This window comes from Vespa crabro, chromosome 18, assembly GCF_910589235.1.
Source record: "Vespa crabro chromosome 18, iyVesCrab1.2, whole genome shotgun sequence".
NCBI classification, from domain to species: domain Eukaryota; kingdom Metazoa; phylum Arthropoda; class Insecta; order Hymenoptera; family Vespidae; genus Vespa; species Vespa crabro.
This window is the reverse complement of record NC_060972.1, coordinates 4,787,134-4,807,404: the sequence shown is the minus strand read 5'-3', so window position 1 is coordinate 4,807,404 and position 20,271 is coordinate 4,787,134. Positions and strand designations below refer to the sequence as shown.

At 39.9% G+C, this 20,271-nt stretch overlaps 1 protein-coding gene across 19 annotated transcripts in view; it reads right to left on the bottom strand.

Moving 5' to 3' along the window:
* LOC124430442 (serine/threonine-protein kinase mig-15) overlaps positions 1-20,271 on the bottom strand; it is a 34,236-nt gene that overhangs the window by 12,651 nt on the left and 1,314 nt on the right. For 2 of the 19 annotated variants that reach the window (XM_046977010.1, XM_046977015.1), the window contains exons 2-15: positions 18,787-18,852; positions 10,179-10,235; positions 9,661-9,705; positions 9,216-9,498; positions 8,795-9,006; positions 8,448-8,676; positions 8,101-8,364; positions 7,843-8,027; positions 7,322-7,342; positions 6,371-6,556; positions 5,927-6,030; positions 5,440-5,531; positions 5,032-5,108; positions 2,892-3,761 (exon numbers count right to left, since the gene is read on the bottom strand). In XM_046977010.1, coding sequence (XP_046832966.1) covers positions 2,892-3,761; positions 5,032-5,108; positions 5,440-5,531; positions 5,927-6,030; positions 6,371-6,556; positions 7,322-7,342; positions 7,843-8,027; positions 8,101-8,364; positions 8,448-8,676; positions 8,795-9,006; positions 9,216-9,498; positions 9,661-9,705; positions 10,179-10,235; positions 18,787-18,852 — 2,691 coding nt within the window. Of the gene's footprint in view, positions 1-2,891; positions 3,762-5,031; positions 5,109-5,439; positions 5,532-5,926; positions 6,031-6,370; positions 6,557-7,321; positions 7,343-7,842; positions 8,028-8,100; positions 8,365-8,447; positions 8,677-8,794; positions 9,007-9,215; positions 9,499-9,660; positions 9,706-10,178; positions 10,236-18,786; positions 18,853-19,908; positions 19,966-20,271 lie in introns of those variants that run through there. The other 17 variants (XM_046977027.1, XM_046977029.1, XM_046977023.1 and 14 more) reach the window with 16 other exon arrangements.

The window sequence follows — 20,271 nt, the reverse complement described above, 5'->3', positions numbered from 1 at the left end:
GAGGAGGAAGAAGATACATAGGATCGTCGTTCTTCTGATGAATCTTCGAAAGCTCGTTCATAAAAGTTTTTGAGATGAATGTTAATGGGTGTAATTCACGGTCACTCCTCGATCGTTCGGTCTCCTCGATAATTCTCGATGAACTTGCGATAATGATCGAGTCTGTGTGTTAGTCGTTGTAATTTATTATTATGATAATCATAGGAACGGGATTATTCTTACGTTGAAGATTCTGGGAAGATTTTGCGGATGTTTCTCTGAAGATCGTCGATTAAAAATAAAGACGATATTATATGTTATATATTTTGCGGGTGGTTAATATAGTTATTGGCAGGTCGAAGTATCTCTATATACGCGATCAAGACCAAACGAAACCAATTGACGTTCATTAACGAACCAAGATGTAATTTTCTATTTTTAACCTTTGCTACGTATATAATTTCGTTTTCTTATAAAGATACTCATATATTGTTTCGATTGACTTGACATTAATTATTTAAAGAAAAAAAAATATACTCGATCTATTTTGAAAGTTTCTTTCTTTTTTATTTTTCCTATAAACAATTTGGACTTGATCGTGTTGAAATATAGACAATCGACATTCGCGAATTTTTTGTTCTTTTTTTTTTTCGAAATAAAAAACGTCATTATCATAGTTAGTCACAGAGACATTAATTTTTACCCACATAGCCAATAGACTTATTGTCGAATGAGAAGCACAATTAAAGCTTTAGAATGTTCGTTAGTTTATAAGTTCTTTTGTGAGTCTGTAAGTTCATTTTCTTCCACACCATTTTATTATTGCAGAAGCTTAGCTTAACGTTGCAAATTAGCTCCCTTAGATACGTACAAAAATTTGACGAGATTTCTATTAGATTTTGGTGTAATACGTTGGACCATTTGTCCGTAAAAAGAAAAAGTAAAAAAAAAGTAAAATAATATAAAAATCTGTGCGACAAAATTTGCAACGTTAAGAGTTAACGGATTAACAGATACGGACGTATTTCGGCAAAAAATATACGCCACAATCACGTATATAGCCATCTCTCCCAAAATCCCGCGACGTGTCGTTGCGATGAGAATAGTGCCAGTAGCGATGAAAGCATAATCTGCGTCCGTAACGTGGTTTTGATCTGAAGAGATGAGACGAATCAAATCCCCTCCCCTTCCCTCCCTCCCCCCTACAAAAATTCCATGCTGTTAATCCTGCGTCCAGGCACGAGTCTCGTAACGAGCGTCGCTGAAGAAAGGACTCGGCGCACGATTTTAACGTACATCTTTTTGCGCCATATTACAGCGTGCTGATTAGACGATATGAGGGTTGAAGATTAGGAATGGTCCAGTAAATCGAAAGGATCAAAGGATCATTGAAAACGGAATTGGTCTGTGGAATAACGATTTAATTAATGCACCTCGTTCTTACGGAATTAATAACAGAAAATTAATAAGAAATATAAATCAAACGAAGTGGAAATAAACTATATCTTTTATGCTCGATTTCAGAAAGCAAAAAAAGAATAAAAGTGAAAAATTAGAACATCATTGTACCTTCGCAAGTTAATTCAAAAGTAAAGTGAAAAAAAAAAAAAAAATAAAGTTCGCTCGATGCTGGAAATATTGACGAATTAGATAAATAAAAATATAAAGGGAAAATAAATATCCAAAGATTCGTTGAGATAAACTAATCATGATTCTTTGGAAGAATCATTAATTCCAGCTGACGTACCAAGGTTCGATTTGTATATCCAATGATTTAGATAAATATCTCGGTGCTTTTCCTGGCAAATCGAGAGGATTCGGATCGACTCTTCGGTTTCTCCTGGAAGATCAACGAAGAGCGTGGAAAGTTGGAATTGTATTAGCAGCATAAGTGACTTCCTTTCTCCTAAGCAATAGTTAAGTAGAGATCGTAGAAAAAAAATGAAAATATTAGTAGTAGTAGTAGTAGTAGCAGTAGTAGTAGTAGTAGTAGTAGTAGTAGTAGTAGTAATAGTAGTAGCAGCAGTAGTTATCGTTAAAGAACATATCCGTTATATCTCTATTATTACTGTCGAAAGACTCGATAAATCTTAGCACGAATCAAAGAATCTACTGATATTGTAGAGAAGGTAGTAGCGATAGTGAGATACTGGTAGTAATAGTAGTATAGCACTGGTAGCACTAGTAGTAATTATATAATATGTTTCGCTGCTACTTGTATCCAAAACTGTGAAAATCAACGATGATATAGGGAGGTATAGGATGATATTATGCGCCTAAAACTCGAGCGTAGCTGACTAGCCTTCTATGTGAACGTTATATGCCGTTGGATGTCGGAGAATGGATTAAAAAATGTAAAAAGAGAGAGAAAAAAAAAAAAAAAAGAAAAAAAAACGGGTACTGCGGAACGGTGTCTATCAATAATCGTCTCTTAGGTCCTAAATTAAACTCTAACGCTCTAAGCTGCAACTATGCTTTAATCATAAAAAAACACGATTCAAGCGTATCCTCTTTTTCTCTCTTACTAAAGAAAATAAATACGTCGCAAATAAAAGAGAATCACGATGCAGCTAAAGGAACGATGTTAAGATTGGTGATCATCGATTTTGATATTGGTATCGAATACTCGAAGGGATTGAACTAAATTTCAATAAATGAGACATTAAGTGAGATATAGAATAAAATGGATCAAGTCAATCGAGTGGAAATAAAATGGCTACGAAAGAAAGGAGAGGTATAAATCGAATATCGATAGACACCGGAAGATATTATACGAAGGTCATTGGGAGAAGGTCGAGTTCGCGAAGGGAAAATGTAACGATGAGAGAGTTATCGGAAGGGTCGAACCGACGTAGGAAGATAAGGGGGTAGTTCAGGCAAGCACACAGGCAGGACTCGCAGGTGGGACTGACCTGGGTGACAACAGGGCTGTACTCGCTAGCCGTTGTACTGGCCGTGGATTTAATCGTTCCCGCGTCATCTGGCGCGGCCAGGGCCGCATCGGAAGGTCTACAACTGCGTCTCCTTGTGGTATCGTCTTTATTGCGTCCGAAGTCGAGTCTCCTCGCCTCGTGCCTGTTACCAAAGACGATTTCGCTCTCTGTCTTTTCTCTCCTTGGCCTCTGGGGCCCATCGCGTCCAAACGAGAAGTCCGTGAGGACGGGCTCGCCGGTATTAAGAGCATTGCCCTTTTTACCGACTATACCTGCGACGCTTATCTCGCTGCCGCGTCGATTACCACTCGCGAATATGCTCGATCTCGAGGAATCCGACTTTTGTAGATAAGCGGAGTGCCTCGTTGACGGAAAGAAATCCGAATTTTCGCGGCGGAATGCACGGGCGAATGCGCTCGAGGTGTTACCGAGCTTCGAGTCGCTCTCTTGTCGTCTGTGAACCGCCTTAAGTTGCTGCTGCTGTTGGTGCTGCTGTTGGTGTTGTTGCTTTTGATGTTGCTGCTGCTGGTGCTGCTGATGAAGATGGTGCTGATGATGATGCTGTTGTTGCTGCTGCTGCTGCTGTTGTTGCTCGTATTTCCTACGCGCTAACTGCTCCTGCCTCTTAAGGGTTCTTTCACCGGAAGAAGAGGAACGATCCTCGCTGCCAGATTTGCTCGTACCGACCGCCGCTTCTTGCTGGTGCTCCTGTTTCATTTTATCCAACCTTTCGTTAAAACCCTGAAAGAAGCGGGTGAAGTCCCACTCCTTCAGAAGGAGCTGCTCGTCTATCTCTGAGCGGCGGTTGTCGCTAGCCGTTGCACGATCGTCTGATGTCTGACTAAGTTTCTAAAGGCGCGCACGACGACGAGGGTAATGGTACGATGACAGAGAAAAAAAAAAAAACAAGAAAAAAAGATACGTGCGGTAATAACAATGTGATAGGTGATGGTGCTGTTTAGTTTATGCGATGGAAATGTAACGACATTGTAGAGAACGACTAAGCTTGCTAACCGGTGGTGAAGTTGTGATTGAAGTTCCTTCCCCTTTTTCATCTCTCTCTCTCTCTCTCTCTCTCTCTCTCTCTCTCTCTCTCTCTCTCTCTCTCTCGCTCGCTCTCTCACTCTCTCTCTCCCTTTCTTTGTCTTCTACTTTAGGTAAACACTTTGTCTTTTACTTTAGGTAAACACTTTGTCTTTTACTTTACAAAAAGACGCAAAGATTTCCGGCAAAGTGTCTTTGATCGTATCATTAAAGTATATATGTGTGTAGTAAGTATGTGTATTAAAGGAAGCGTTTGTGTTTAGATTGATTAAGGGAAATCTCCACCATCGGTGCAGCATAGTCTACGATGGCAAATGTATTTATCGATCGTGTATGATTGGTGCAGGGGGGGTGGTGGTGGGGATTACCGTACGACAGCGACAAAAGTACAGACACAAGGCAGTGCACCACAGTATTTTTCTTTCAACGTACAAGGTTCAGTCACGGCGAGTCATTGATCATGAACATATGGCGGGGGTTGAGCGAACGAATACCATTGAATTAGTTCCGGAAATCAATCAATGTACGAGATAGGTGCAGAAAAATATAAAATAAAACGTATGAGCTACGCAGTCGTCCGCGTTTCCTTTCTCTCGTTCGAAGAATCGTAATTTTTCATGAAATATGCCGATAGACATCGAATAATATGAACTGTTTGCGATAACGATAAGATCAATGCTCTTTGAATTAAACTCGTTTAAATCCGTGCTCGTGCGTTGTCACTGTACAGGATTAAAAACGTTCTTTTCCCGTGTAAATATATCTAACTCGCAAAAAAGACGTCTTTTACCTTAACGATGGAACGTACAAAAAAAAAAAAAAAAAAGTATGAAGAACGAGAGAAGATGTATCTAAGCAGCTCGTTCGTGCAAAAGAAAAGACGGCGGACGCTCTGCGCAATCTACCAAAACGTGATTACACAGAACAAATGTATAGGTCACATACACTCTGTACATATCAATTTGTACCGGTATATTAGTGGCTCTTCATAGATCGAGTATATCGTATAATAGAAGATAATATAGCTACGTGGGTATTTGTTAGCTTGCACAACGGACTTGAAAGTTATACTCACTCGTTTCATGACTAGTGTACGATCTCCGGATTCTTCCTCATCTGGCGTCGGTGGCAATGGTCGATTGGGTGCTCCACCTACAAATTAGAATTCAAGTAAAATACATCGCTACGAGAATAGATATCCGATCGAGATTTTACTTGAAATACACCAATCTTATGCATGACCATTTAACAGGAGAGGGGAGTAAAGGAACAAGTAAAAGTATTGCAACTGAAAAGTTTCTTAACAGATATGTAAAAGTACAAGTATAAGAAATAAACATTAGAGTTCATTCTTTATTACCTGCAAAACAGCAGCATTATAAATTACATGAATCACGGGGAAACTTTTCGATGGCAGTTTAGCTTGTATATGTATAATTTATAAAATAAAAACGTAATAAATAATTCTTTGTCGATGTCCTACCTTTTGGCTTACCTTCGTGATGCGAATTCTGAGCGTTGTGCGAGGACGACGACGACGAATCCGATGATGGCCTGAAAGGAGAAAATTCGGGACTGCCGCAGGAAAATCAGATGCGAAGAACGATGTGAAACGATGACATGATGAGATTCGTGGTATGCGTTGGGATTGATGCGGCGACGATAAACGGCAGCCACATAAAGCATATGTCGAAGCACGGGATGAGCATGATGGAAGATGAAACGAAATAAATTGCATTAATATTAATAGGAAAAACGCGTCGGCATTGAAGTCATATTCTTCCGCTTCGCGTTATGATATGAATCCACCCTTTTCCATTACAAGTCGTCTCTCTCTTTCTCTCTCTCTCTCTCTCTCTCGTTCACACACACGCACACACTCTAGCGGCGGACGAACATGACCCACTTCTCGTAATTATTTTATGCGCCATAAGAGCTACATGTTCCATAAATTATCATATCCTACTTACAGAGGCTTAGGCGGATCGCTAGCAAGAAGTGTACCATCGTTCCTCAAATTGTTACTACCAGCATCTTCGAGATCGTCGTCGCTGTCACTCTCGATCGACAGTGCCTAGAATGAGAAAAGAAATAGCACATTGATTCAGCATCATCGCCCTTTGCAAGAATTTTTTCAAGAACGTCGTCGACTTTTCCATCGTCGTGACTTTCTTTTTTACCTCTTTTCTTTCTTTCTTTTTTCTTTTTTTTTCTTCTTTTCTTTTCTTTTCTTTTCTTTTTTTTACACAAGGCACAAGACGCTGTAAAATACTTTCGCATGAAGAAGGAGATCGTGGATAAAGCAAGAGGAAGATACGAGGGATGAGAAAAATGGAAAAGGAGGACGAATCTAGGAAAATATGTACCAATAATATACACATCGTCATAGCCGCGCACGCGATTTTAACGCTTACTTGATCGAGAATACTGGAGGATTGCTGCATCTGTTTGTTGTTCTGATCGTTAGCGCTCGCTGGCTGGACCGAATTCGAGGTTGACGTCGCTGGAGGGCCTTTATGTTGCCTGTTGGGCCTAGGCGGGGCCTCGGGGCCCTGTGACACACCAAGCTCGTTGAGTTGAGCGGCCAGCATGTCCAAGTCCTATCACCCACACGCACACACGCACAACCCCGTTAGTCACTGTTCCGAGACACCTCCGAGAATATACTAAAAGCCACCACTGGACAGCCAAACAAGGCAGAAAGGCAGAAAAGTGGCAGAAAAGTGGCAGAAAAGTAGGGAAAAGTACTGCACTTATAAGCGATGTCGCGGACACTCCAATTTCGTATTTACTCGCTGTGAAGGAAATGATCATACGCAAGATGATTTTCGTATAAAGATTAATCGTTAAAATGATCTAGCGTTCCATGACATGAAACAATTTGACGAAGAGAAAGAAGCGATGACGTTGAATGTACAATTCTTTATCGTAGACACACTTTAAGCGTTTGGTCAGTTTTCCGACACAACGAGACACCGCCTAAGACGATTCTCGAAACACCAACAAACGTGTTGTTGCCTTCTAAACATTGTACGATTTTACTCGTGTAAAAAGTCCAGTCAAATGATTGGAGTGAGGCGTAAAGTAGTACAATGCTGTGCTCAAGCGATAGAATAATATCGATGAAACGAGTAAAGACAGTTAGTGCATATACAGAAAAGTTAATAACCAATCAGTGTGTATGTAATACTTTTATTAAAATATATAAACCAAATGTGACAGGATTTATTCTTTGATCCTCTTTAAATAAATACTGACCACTGACTGGATATGTAAGTTAGCTATATATGTGAGTGGAAACATAAAGAAGACGATACTGAAACGTAATACGACAAAGGAGAAGAATAGGTGTGCGTGTTTCTTACCTCTGGCCTCCTCGGCGGCAGCTACGGTTCGTGTGAACATGGAAAAAAAAACAAAAACCAAATACATTCCAAATTCGGGTGCAAGGCGACTTAAATGTGTCGGTGAGTGTATGGGCGTTCGTATACATGTATATATTATTAGTATCTGTAGCGTGCACGCTTATATGCCGTAACAGCAAGTAGAACGAAACTTTGCGTGCAATGGAGATATATATATATGTATATAGTAAACAAATGCATAGTGTATTGTAAGTACAGAGAGAGAGAGAGAGAGAGAGAGAGAGAGAGAGAGAAACTATGCACTTCACAGAAAATACGGCTGGATCGGTAAAAATAGCATAATTGCAAAAAAGGATAAAGACAGCGTGTGCCTTATCTACTTTATATATAAATACTATTCAATTACTTTTTCATGATCTTTGGTTCGATAGGAGAGCATCGAGAAAAGGAAGCTTTAACAGGAAGCATAGGCACGGAACGGAACGGAACGTTTTTAATCGATAATTTTGACAAATCCCTACCATAGGTTTAAACACGTGACTGTTTCTTTGAGGTGCAGCTTGACCACCAGAACCCCCGCTACCTCCACCGCCAGCGGAAGGTGCTTGATGATTGGAGGGTGGTGTCGAGACCTTGTGGGATTGTCGTGGATCGTCCCTAGGTGTCGGTGGTAAAGGTCGTGAAGGCGGTTGCGGATCTGGCACGACTAAAATGTCAATAATGTTCTTACTACCTCTTGGTTTCCAGCCCTCTTAATAAAATTATCAACGAGTACTTACCGATGAGTCTGTGTGGAATGGCTGGTCTCGCAGGCGGGCCTGGTTCTGGTACTTCCCGCTGAGATCTACCTTGATTTGGCTTTTCCTTACCGGCTGGAGCTTGAGGTGATACATCTTGAGTCAACGTTCGACCTTCTTGAATTTGCTGGAAATTACGTCTTAATGTATCACCGCCGGGAGCTTGGACTATCGAGGATGGTTCGCCAGCCAATGCCGGCTCGTCTTCTTCGTTTTCACTACCACTGTATCGATAATCGTCTCTTTCTACGAAACCAATAATACTCTTTTAGATCGAACAATTTAACAAGGAGATGGATGAGAACGATCCAAGAAGAATCTTTTTATACCTTTCTCTTGTTTGCGTTTCTTACAACGATCGATATGATCTTTGAGTTGTATTCTGACTTGTCTCTCCGTCGGTTGGTCCCGAATAAATGGATGCTTGAGTAATTGTTCGGTGTAAGGCCTCTGATGATAGTCCTTCACCAATACAGTTTCGATAAAACCATGAAACTTTTTCGCCCATTTTTTGGACTTCAGTCTCGGCGGTGGATTACGCGGTATCAAGAACAAGGCCTGTAGTTTAAAAAAGTACAATCAAATGGAGGATCATCTCGTGGGAATACTAATAGGAGGAGGAGGAGGTAATTTTGCCTGAATCGCTTCGTTAAGGAATATCATTTTAAAAACTAACTCTCATCGGGTGTAGGTCACAAAGTGGAGGTTGTGATTCAGCCATTTCCAAAGCGGTAATTCCGAGAGACCAAAGATCACTTCTATTGTCGTAAGTAGCGTCGGGATTCTCATCGCAAGCTATAACTTCTGGAGCCATCCAATAAGGTGTACCTATAAACGTATTCCTTCTGCCTATCGTTCTGTCCAATTGCGCGCTAACGCCAAAGTCAACTGCAACGAAGGAAAACTACTTAAACTGCGTCCTAACGTACCACTCGTACAATGACCGTCGAAAAAGAAAAAATTCTTTTCTGTTCTGATTCGAAACGAACAAAGTAACTTATATCCTGATTTGGATTTATTCCAACGGAATGAATGACAATGTCTGTTTAAAAAGTAGAAAGAGAGAGAAAGAGAGAGAGAGAGAGAGGAGTGCGTACCAAGCTTGACCTCGGCATTGTCGGTCAGAAGTACGTTCTGTCCTTTTATATCCCTGTGGATTACTTTGTTACTGTGAAGATAACTGAGACCCCTTAATATTTCTCTCGAAATATAAGCGATCCATTCTTCCTTAAGGCTCTGACCTTTCGTCGATTTGACGAGGTCTGTGACGGAGCCAGCTCCGCAGTATTCCATAACCAACCATAGCTGATCGTCCTTCCCTGGTGATGACTTCTTCACGAAGGCACCGTAGTACGTAGCTATGTTTCTATGATTCGAATACTGTGAAAGAAAAAAAAAAAAAAAAAAGAAAAGAAAAATAGAAGAGAAGAGGAATAAAATGAACGACGATAAAAAAAAAAAACAGTCACAACGCGTGTCATCGTCTAATATCGGCTTGATTTTATGAGAAAACATAACGTCGTTGTTTTATAATGCGCTCACCCTCTTCAGTACGTTTATTTCCAATTTGATTTCTTCCTCTTCATCCTGCGAACAAAAACCATTACCATTAGAGGCGTAGAATGTGAGAATTCCAGTGCGCGTAGATGGCTGTAAGAAACCACATGCCGTTCCTAGCCGTTAAGTAGGTAAGTAGAGTCGAGATTTACTCGTGCGTTACAAGATTGACTGAAAGGAGAAGATGCACTACGTAAAGGAGAAAGAGAAGGAAAAGCCATCGTCGTTCTATCGGCGTAATTCAAATCTAGACAAGAGAGAACAACCGAGAACACGAGCATATAACACCGATGAGTGTTACGGTACGCTCTCACCCATATGTATTTCTTATTAGAATCGACGAATTTTCCATTATTTATCCTTTTCAAGATTACGCACAGCAGCATCTTGTATATTTAATAGATATTTCCAAGATATATACGACTCTATTTCTCCGAGTTAATTTTCATACAAGCTATTGAACGAAACAAATACCGTATTTCCGATCGTTTCTCGAAAATTACCTCTGTGACGTCCATGACCTTGATGGCCGCCAACTGACCCGTTTTGGTGTGTCGACCCTGAAAAGATACAAAGAACGTTACGTTCACGATTGGACGAATAAAGATTGCGAAGTAAATCGAGGAAAAGGGGAAAAAAAAAAGGGAGAAAAAAGAAAAAATGCCAAGTTTGCGAAGTAGTCTCTAATTAAAGCCGAAAGTCGCTCGTATTAGCGACTAAGGTATTACGTGTTATTAAAAGACGATTAAAGGTGTAATTAAAGGCGTGACGTTTTAAGACGTGCTGCGTTGCATCACAATGCGCTTTACCGCACCACGCGAGTACTTCGAATTCTCTCAAAGTTGCTTCGTTGACTTTGAAACAACGGTGAATACACCGAGAAAAGGAGAAAGTCGATGTAACTCGAACTTTTCGAACCGGCAATATAACACGACAAGGATTATGCTTGGCAAAGTAAGCAAAGAACTTTTCGTCAAGTATACCTTATTCCAAACGCGAATTTTCCCTAAATTTCGAGATACATTCACGACAAGGTGTTGTTCGTACAACATCGTTATAAGTATTTTTTACTTATTAGATTATGGACATGAGGTGCAATCTTTAAGTAATGTCGACAAAAAGTTGACCATTGATCACAGACGTGTTAATCAAAAAGAAAGAAAAAAAATCGTAAAGGTAAGGCGTGTCTCTGACACTCGGAGGAAATCGGTGTAACGCTTCGAAGCATTTAAACTCGCCATTCCGTGGACAAATTCGCCATTACGTCGCGGCCACGCACGGCGGCGACCACCACGCGTCGTTTTAACGTGGTTCAACTAAATCATCCCCTCTGACGACACAGACTTGCGTAGGCTGCATCGACGATGCACCACCACCGCGCCATCAGCGCATATACGTACGCATACATACATACATACATACATAAGCAGGGCGCAGCGCAGTGTAGCATAAGCTCGTCGACGCAACACGGTTGCTCGGTATGAAACAAAACGTTGTGCTTGTACCTTCCCCTCTGTATTTTTGCGCGCCAATGGAGCCGGAGGAAGAGGAAGAGAAAAAGGAAGAGTACCGAGGAGGGGATGAAGAAAGAGAAAAGCGTCACCGCATGCTTTTTATATTCAGCCTTTTTCCACGACAAAGCCACGTACATACGGCCGGCAGACGCCCAGACTACATCCACCATCTCTGTCTCTTTTCAAAGAGAATCGGTTGCAAGCATCCGACGTGTCTCTCTCTCTCTCTCTCTCTCTCTCTCCTACTCGCACACACACACACACACACACAGTTCTCTCACGGAAAATCGACGAAGACTCAAAGCTTTCTAGCGTAGTCTCTCCTCTTGCTTATATTACTATACACAACAAAACTAACGTGCATTCGTAGCACGTGTGCTGTATATGGAAAGGGGTATGATGATTTCTCGTATAAAAACGAATCGATAATAAATACATTTTTATCGTAACAAACTTTGTTCGTTTGGGGAAAGAATTAGAACCTTTGTTCTAATAATGAAAATACGAAAACTAAGAGAGAAATTTATTTCCACTGATTCTACCAAACCCTGACGCAGCAACCTATATTATATCATATAGAAAATTTATATAAAAGTATGTTTTAGTTTTGGTAGTAGGTACACACAGCCTTCGTGGGAGAGCTTGCGGTTATCTCAAAAATAGCCGAATACAATATCCGCATCGATTTTCGCTACTGACAAAAAGACCGTGAGAGGGATCACGCTCTAAATTCAAGCTTCCATCGTCGACTGCTCTTCGCTCGACCGTATCGAGAAAAAAGATCGATACGCATTTTGTGCTTTATTTTTAGATTGAAATAGAACCTTTAGGCTAGATGTCGAAGATAGCTAGCTGAAATTTGTTAAAAATCTAATTTCTACCTCGTGAATTTCTTAAAATAGAAAGATCTTAATTTGTGGAAATACTATTATAATCCTCTTAGGATCTATCTGTCGTATCGCGTGATTGTATAGTGCGTGCGTGCGTGCGTGCAAGCAACGACGCGAAACGCCCTTTCGATCGGCCTGAAATCGTTTCTGCCTTGTAAAACGGCACAGTTTTCGAACAACTACCGCATTTGGGGCTTACGTAATCGTAGTAAGGAACCGATCACCTGAAACAGATGGAAACGTATTTTCTTTCCCACGACTGGCTCGAAGACTATAGAAGAAAAAAGAAAAATAAACAAAAATTAATCGACGCATTAGTTCAACACGTTGAATCGATCATACTTATGCATGTAAATGAAATTTTCTTAACGAACTTCTTCTTCAAGAGGATTAATCGCAGTTGTCAAACTAGTAACATAACGTTCATTCGATTCATTTATACGAATATTTATATATTAATTATCATACAAAGAAATTTGAATAATAAATTGCAAATGCATCAATCGATAAAAGAAGCGCATCGTTGGATAAAAACAAATAAACAGGCAAATGGAAACTTTACGATCGTGGGAGCTTTCTTCGCGAGCGTTTATTATAATATAAATATATACAAAGGAATCAAGAACAGCTGATTATTCGTGACAGACTTTCGTTATTCTCTGCGTTCGGATGATTTGGAAAAAAGAAAGCTACGCGTCGGATGTTCCTTATCTGGAGGAGTGCCGAGGGAAGGAGAGAAAGAGAGATACGAGGAGAGAAATGAGAGAGAGAGAGAGAGAGAGAGAGAGAGGAAGAGAGAATGCACCGAAAGACCGTCGTCGACGTTTGAATAAGATATCGACTCCCATTCAAATGGGCCATCGCGTACGGAACACGCGTACGACATTGAAAATGAACGCGACATTGGAGGAAATACGTTTCTCTCCTTTGATGAAAATGCACGTCGTCTTGGGACGAGAGTATAGCTAACTCGAGCAAAGAAGGAGAAAAATAGCTGTCGAGAGGAAAGTCGATGGAAGAAAATAAAATAGAAGAGAGCGAAGAAAAAGTAAGGATTCGTAGGTCGTCGGTGATATCCTCGTCTTGCCACGAATTACGACAAGTTCTCTATCGCACTCGACTGTTTCTCTTCGGTGAACACCACCAACGTTCGATCGATGTAGAGACAGGTTTCGAGTACCGGTTTGCTTAAAAATAAATTTACGTAGGTATTCACCTATGTATGTACGTGTATCTGTACGATGGGAAGCAATAATAGCGCATGTTTTCCATATGTCGAAGTTAAGTGTTATCCGAATAAATCTTTATTTAATAAAGAACCAATAGAATATTAATCATTTTAAAGGAGACATTACTAAATTCCAAGTGACGTTTGAAAAAGAAATTTCTTTGAAAATTGAATCAAAAAGATATAATTATCCATTTATATTTTTTCGTGGTTTGTTTTTTTCTTTCCTTTTCTTTTCTTTTCTTTTCTTTTTTCAGATTGAGAAAGAATAATCGTCGTTGCATAGTTCGACTTCATTAGCCAGAAGGGGGACGATATAACTAACGAGTTCGTAAGCGTAAGTTACGAAATCAAATGTAAAGTCAATGACTCATTGCTCTTTCCGAAAGTCTTGTCGTATCGACCCGATCAATTGACGTTTTAAAAGATAATACGTAGTACTATAGAAGGAACGTCGGCTCAAATGGAAAAAAGAAGAAAAAACAAACAAACAAAATTGACCGAGGTTCCTTTTCCAAATTCAGGCGGATGATCAAAACGAAGGATAGTTCAATTCGATACATATCGATCATATTTTATATTAAAAAATGACAGTAGTCGCGCGATTAACGGGACAGATGGCGTGCGACGATTTGTCACTGTCATGACTTCACATTCGAAGTTTCGAATTTCAATGAAACTTAACACGCTTCAATGGAGGATTCATTGACTCGACTTGGGAGAGTACATACGTTCGTACGTGTGTACTAAAGTGATATAAATACCCTCGGTAAAAAACGATCGAGGACATCGGACGACCGACTTTTACTCCCTCCGATCCCTTCCCCACCTGCGACACGCAGAATTTCTTCTCGTTCGCAGGTGTTTTCGCACGAGATCTTGATTGCGAGATTCACAGCTTTGTTCGAAGAAAAAGATAAATAAATCTTATCGGATCAGAATGGATTTCGTTACAATAAGAGTCGTTCCATTATGTACACTGAAAAATAATGATTAAAAAGAAGATTAGAGGAGGGAGGGGAGAGAGACATACATATATCGTATAGAAAATTTGTAGATTATGAGAGATCTAGAACGAAACATTAGACCGACTCGAGATCGAGAATCGTCGGAGTGGTTCGTTCCTACTGTCTACCTCCCCTCTGTCCTACCCCTCCTTTCCCTCTCCTGCTCGTTCCTCGTCATCGGCAACGGGTCATCGTCCTTTCCTCTTCCCTCTCTCTTCCTCCTATCGCATATATCACACAGCCGCGAAAGTAAAGCATTAAAGAGTGCGTGTGCATGGAATAGGTGATGCATCGATGTATCGAGCGAGAAAAAGAGAGAGAGAGAGAGAGAAAATGAAAACTTAACCCTTGACCCTTGAAAGAGATACGATAGGAGAACGTCGATTACTTCGAGATAAGGATCCCGTGTGCTTTTACGAAGGAAAATGATATGCGAGAAGAAAAAAAATAAAGAGTTAGGCGTTTATTTCGATAGGTTGCATATAAATTGTACGTCTATATAATCTCTGGGGTATATATTTTACATATTATTTCTCTAGCACTCCTATCTAGAAAATCCGTATATAATCCCGGTACTAACGGATTCGACGAGTCATTTTTCTACGAGGCAAAGGAAAAAGAAACGTAAAACCGGACTGTTATCGTTATCAGTAAACGTTAAGTAAACTAACGTTTTCGTGAATCACTGACATCCGTGAGGGCAAATCGTATCGAAAAATAATATCTTTTCATTTGTTTTCTATATCTAAAGAAAAGAATTACGTGAAATTTTATTTAAAATGTACGAAAAAAATATTACATACGTATATATAAAGAAAATTTATTCTGATAAATCGTAATCTTGAAATTACGTAGAAGAAAGAAACGTGGATAGGTTTATCGGTAAGAAAGGTTTGTATCGTTGACGACAAATTAGCATAACAATTGAAGAAAATGAAGTTAAGTATATGAGCTTGTTAACGTCGTGCAAAATGAATTGAACGTAATCGTCGACACTCGGAGAGAAAAAATAAAAAGTCGACCCTTTTTCGAGTTTCGCACGCGATACCGCGCCCTATGCTACTTCGTATCTCCCGGATATCCGTTATTAATAATCGATATCCATTAATATATGTAGATACACGGCCATTACCATGACTCTTCTTCGTAGACGCTTTCACGCTAAGTTAAACGATTTTTACGCTGGCAACTAGCTCGCAGGAAAATCTCGGTGGTCGTCTTATCTTCCATCCGGCTAGGAGGGATTCTAGCATGCAATATGGGCCACTAATAGACGCGGTAGAGCCTGCATTTTTTATGTCGCTTGCTCCGTTAAAAAAAAAAGAAAAAATAAAAAGAAAAAAAAAAAAAACAAAGAAAAGAGCACGGTAGAAACGATGACTATGTCCACTCCCAAACGCGGAAGGCAACGAGTTCATTTCAATTAGGGCCTCGTTAAATACTCCAATATAATACTCCCCTTTGTACTGAAATTTATGATGATATGGAGAAAGAAAAAAGTATATAATACATAACATAAACGAAACATGTCACAAACTTTCAACATATATTGTTCCATAAAAATTCTCTTTTTTATCCTCTTCTTTTTTTTTTTTTTACAACCTATCTTATCCTTTCGTGATTCAACGACCAATTGCCGTTAGTGGTCGTCGATGTCTTAGCTAACTAAGAAAACAATTGGAGAAGATATCTCGCTGTCCACTTGCTTATCTATAAGCAAGAGAATATCTCTCCTACTTTTAAACGAAAAGATCTTGATGAAAGGGGACACGAGGAAAGACGATCGGCGTTGAATTAATACGAGGCATAACGACTCTCATATGATAAAGTCTGCAATAAGTATTTCTCAGAGAGTAGTCAGGACTACTTCGTTGTTACACGAGTGGTCCCTTTTATTCTAAGAACTTTAATGACGCATACTGTACGTTCCTCGTCCTTCCGGTCGAGATTCTCGACCTCCGAGTAGGCGCGCGCACACACGAACACGCTCTACGACCGTTTTTCACGCTCTCAAGTCTTCTTTCTCAAGGACGACCTCGCCAAAGAGAATTTTTTCAAGGTGAATCACCGTCATCTTTCTTTCTTTCTTTCTTTCTCCCTCCCCCACCCCCTCCCCACCCCTATCTCTCTCTCTTTTCTTCGTTCTATGAGAAAGAGATAGACGAAGAGGGGAAAGAGAAAACGCAGGTGAGGTTAAAAGTCTCTTGAAACGAACGATCGTCGTGTCTCTCCCACACGTCACGTCGGTACATCGCGCCGACGCCGTCGACACAACACGTCGTCCATTGACGATTACACGCAGGGTATTTCGCTTTAAAACGACTAGTCGATGAAAGAGAACAACAGAAAGAGAAATCCTAGCAAAGAGATAATATTGAAAATGACAATAAACTTTCTTCTAAACCATATAATACATTTAAATACGACATAATATTCATTATAAATTGAGCTAAAATATCGAACGTAATAATAGCTTGTTAAATGCAAGACATTGAATTAATAATAAAGACGTTATTATTCGATGGAACGAAATTGATCACTCGAACGATCCTATGGTCGCCTATTTATAACGCGTAAAAGGAAAATAAAGTATGCATTTATATAAAAAAAAAAAAAAAGGAAAACCTAAGTTCAACCTTGACATTTTCCGGAGGAAATAACCTCGGCCATTCTTTCTCTCTTTTTCACTATTTCCATCGCGAGCTATGATACCATAAAAGCTATTCTCACCAACCTTCCTCTCGTATCATTGCTATTTCCTATATCGACGATAATTCCTCCTTTGCACTCGATACGCTATTTTCTACATAAAGTACATTATATGCTATGTATAGAAAATGATCTTATTCGAACTGTGACATCGTTTCTTTTTCTTATACGGCAAAGATAAGATTGCAACCTCGTCTCCTTCTTCTTTTTGTTTAGATCAAATGTTTTAATCGCAAATCAAATCTAAAACGTGCCATTACTTTTCTAAACATTATCTTTACTTTTCATATATCAGAAAACGACTTTGGCCAACTTTTTTCTCACCAAACACGTGGAAAATGAAAGATAGAAAACGTGACAACGTTGTGGAGCCACGATGACAATGACGACGACGATTAGTTCTCTCGACTCTTCCTTCTGCCCACGTGTTGGACAGAACGCTAAACGTTTCCTATGACGTCATTCACGATAGTAATCGCTTTTTCGTGTTTTCCTAGGATCTACCGGATGAAAGAGCAGGGACAAAAAGATATGAGAAAGTTCGAGGTATTATTGCCCAACGTATATACGTACATATATATATATATATAGATATACATGTAATTATTTACGTTTCATACTTTTCTCCGATGCAGTAGCGAAACGTAAACATTTCGTTTCATAACAGCTTAAAAAAGAAAAAGAAAAAAGAGAGAAAAAAAGGAAAAAGGAGAAAAAAAGTTATTCGTTAATCGTAACTAAATGTATCGTTGCACACAATGATGCAAGAATGCTATTTCGATTTTAATCGACTCGTTCGACTCGGAATTTTCTTACAGATGAATACGTCACTTTGAGAAACGCTTACGTCGTACGGTTCGTAAGCAAAAACGCGATCGATCGCGACCATCTTACCACTACTCGTCGGTTCGATTATCGCTTCGAAATAAAAATAAAAAAAAATGGAAAGAAAAAGAAAGGAAGATTATAAAATCATATACGACAATGAAGTTAATCCGAACGATTGATTCATCGGATAAGTTTTCGACGAAACAAATGAAACGATAAAAGCTACGTTTCTCAGTAATCGTAGGAAACACCATTCCGATTCGATCGAGCAATACACGCTTCAGATTCGAAAGGAATCGCGATTAGCGATCACAAGGACGCTTCTACAAATTTCATCCGCATCATCATCGTTCGGTATAACTCACGCGTATGCGCGCTATGTAATCACGCAGAAGGTGATGCATAAAACCTAATTTTTTCCTGGTAAATAAAAACGCGGATCTCCATTGATATTCGAAATTCTTCCATCTTGAGTCATGCGAATATTTATAAGTGGTAATATAGAATATACGTTGATACGTCCATAATATCGAAAGACCATCGAGACTCAACGAAGCGATTTTCATTCTCGAGTAAAGATTCGAAAGTAGACACCCCCATATATAAATCATGAAAATCGGATCGTCGTCATTTAAGAATTATTCGAAAACGACATATTACATGGAATTCGAAATCTTTCTTGCTCGTTACGTGTCCGATACTACACACGATGACGATCGATGCACGCACATCAATGTTGCACTTATGTATGTTACACCGGCTAGCGACGATTCAATCTCTTCTGTGTGTAAGAGCGTACACGCGAGCGATCGGTCGCGTGGTCGAGCGAAGAAAAACTTGTCTGACCATTAAGTAATCGCCGACAAATAGAAGATCCTTCGCGATCGATCGATCGATCGTTCGATCGATCGAAGGGATATTGAAAAGAGACTTACTTTGTAAACTTGCCCGTACGTTCCATTGCCGACGACTTCGATCAGCTCGAATATCCCAGCAGGTTCCTGCAACAATAGAAACGAGTCAATGAAGGAGATAGACGGATAGATAGATAGACAGAAAGAGCGAAAGAGAGAGAGAGAGAGAGAGAGAGAGAGAGAGAGAGAGACAAAGTTAAACGGCATCGGAGCTCGCCTAACTTACTTTCTAACGAGATATTTTGCATTCGCGCGTTCTCACGATCGGAATCGCTTAAACACGCATGGACGACACGAACCGTTAAGGGAATAAAAACCAACGAAATAACGTTCGGCCCCTTCTCGTAGTATGAGAGGCCTCTGCAACGTAAAATTAAACGATAAATCGATTATTATTATATACCACAGCTTGTAACGACCTATAAGCAAATTTACATATAGTATAAGAGAATTTTCAAACGTATACAAGATAACCATACGACGTGACCACCTTTACTTGTTTTAAAATTAGAACGTGTATGCGCGTATTATATATATATATATGCATGCGTGCATGTGTGTGTGTGTGTGTGTGTGTTGTATATATATATATACGTATGTATGTATATCATACACGCCTATAATAAGCATATTTAGTTAAATATTTGAGAGATAGTGAGCAGCATTGACTAAGCGAGCTCGTTACAAGTCAGTAACTCGAAAACTAGTCGAGATATCAAACTGATTCCAAGAAATCATTTGAAGTATCTTTGATAGAAGTAAATTCTAATGACTATTATTACACTACGCTTCGGTGCGAATACAAATAGTTATCCTAATCAAGAGTGTAAATACCGACATGTAGACTTGACAGAATATATTGTGATATATGACGTAGGTATGAAATAGAAATCGTCGAATACGTACTATACCAATTACGCGACTACGTCCTACGTTCGGAAGGAGGAATAAAAAAAAAAGAAAGAGGATAAAAATGAAAGTGGAGGAAGTTTCCGAAGAATTTAAAGATCGGAACAGGAATGGTTGGGCGCGATTCGCGCCAACTTGTCAACGGATGTTATGCGATACGCTCGGACGCTTCCGGAATGACTTCGATGGCCGGCCACGAGCGAACATGTAAGAGAAGGACAGAGAAAAACGAACCGTTCTTCGTTGTGTTCAATTCTTCTCGAAGACGTTTGCGCGAGACGGGAAGTATCGAACGAGAGAATACGAGGACCTCTCCCTCTTCTCTGTCCTTCTCTCTTTCTCTCTCATTCTCTCTCTCTCTCTCTCTCTCTCTCTCTCTACCTCCCTCCCTCCCTCCATCTCTCTTTCTCTCTGTTACTCTTTCCCCTTCAACCTCTCTTGCGTCTCATCGAAAGAGATCTTTCTCTAACGAAGGACGAGACGTTTTCCTCGATCGACTTCGTCGATCATCGTGTTATCTCCGTCTCTCCAACACCGAAAGGCCGATCACGGTACTTCTTTGTGCGTTACATTTGCCATCGTTTATCGAAAGATTTT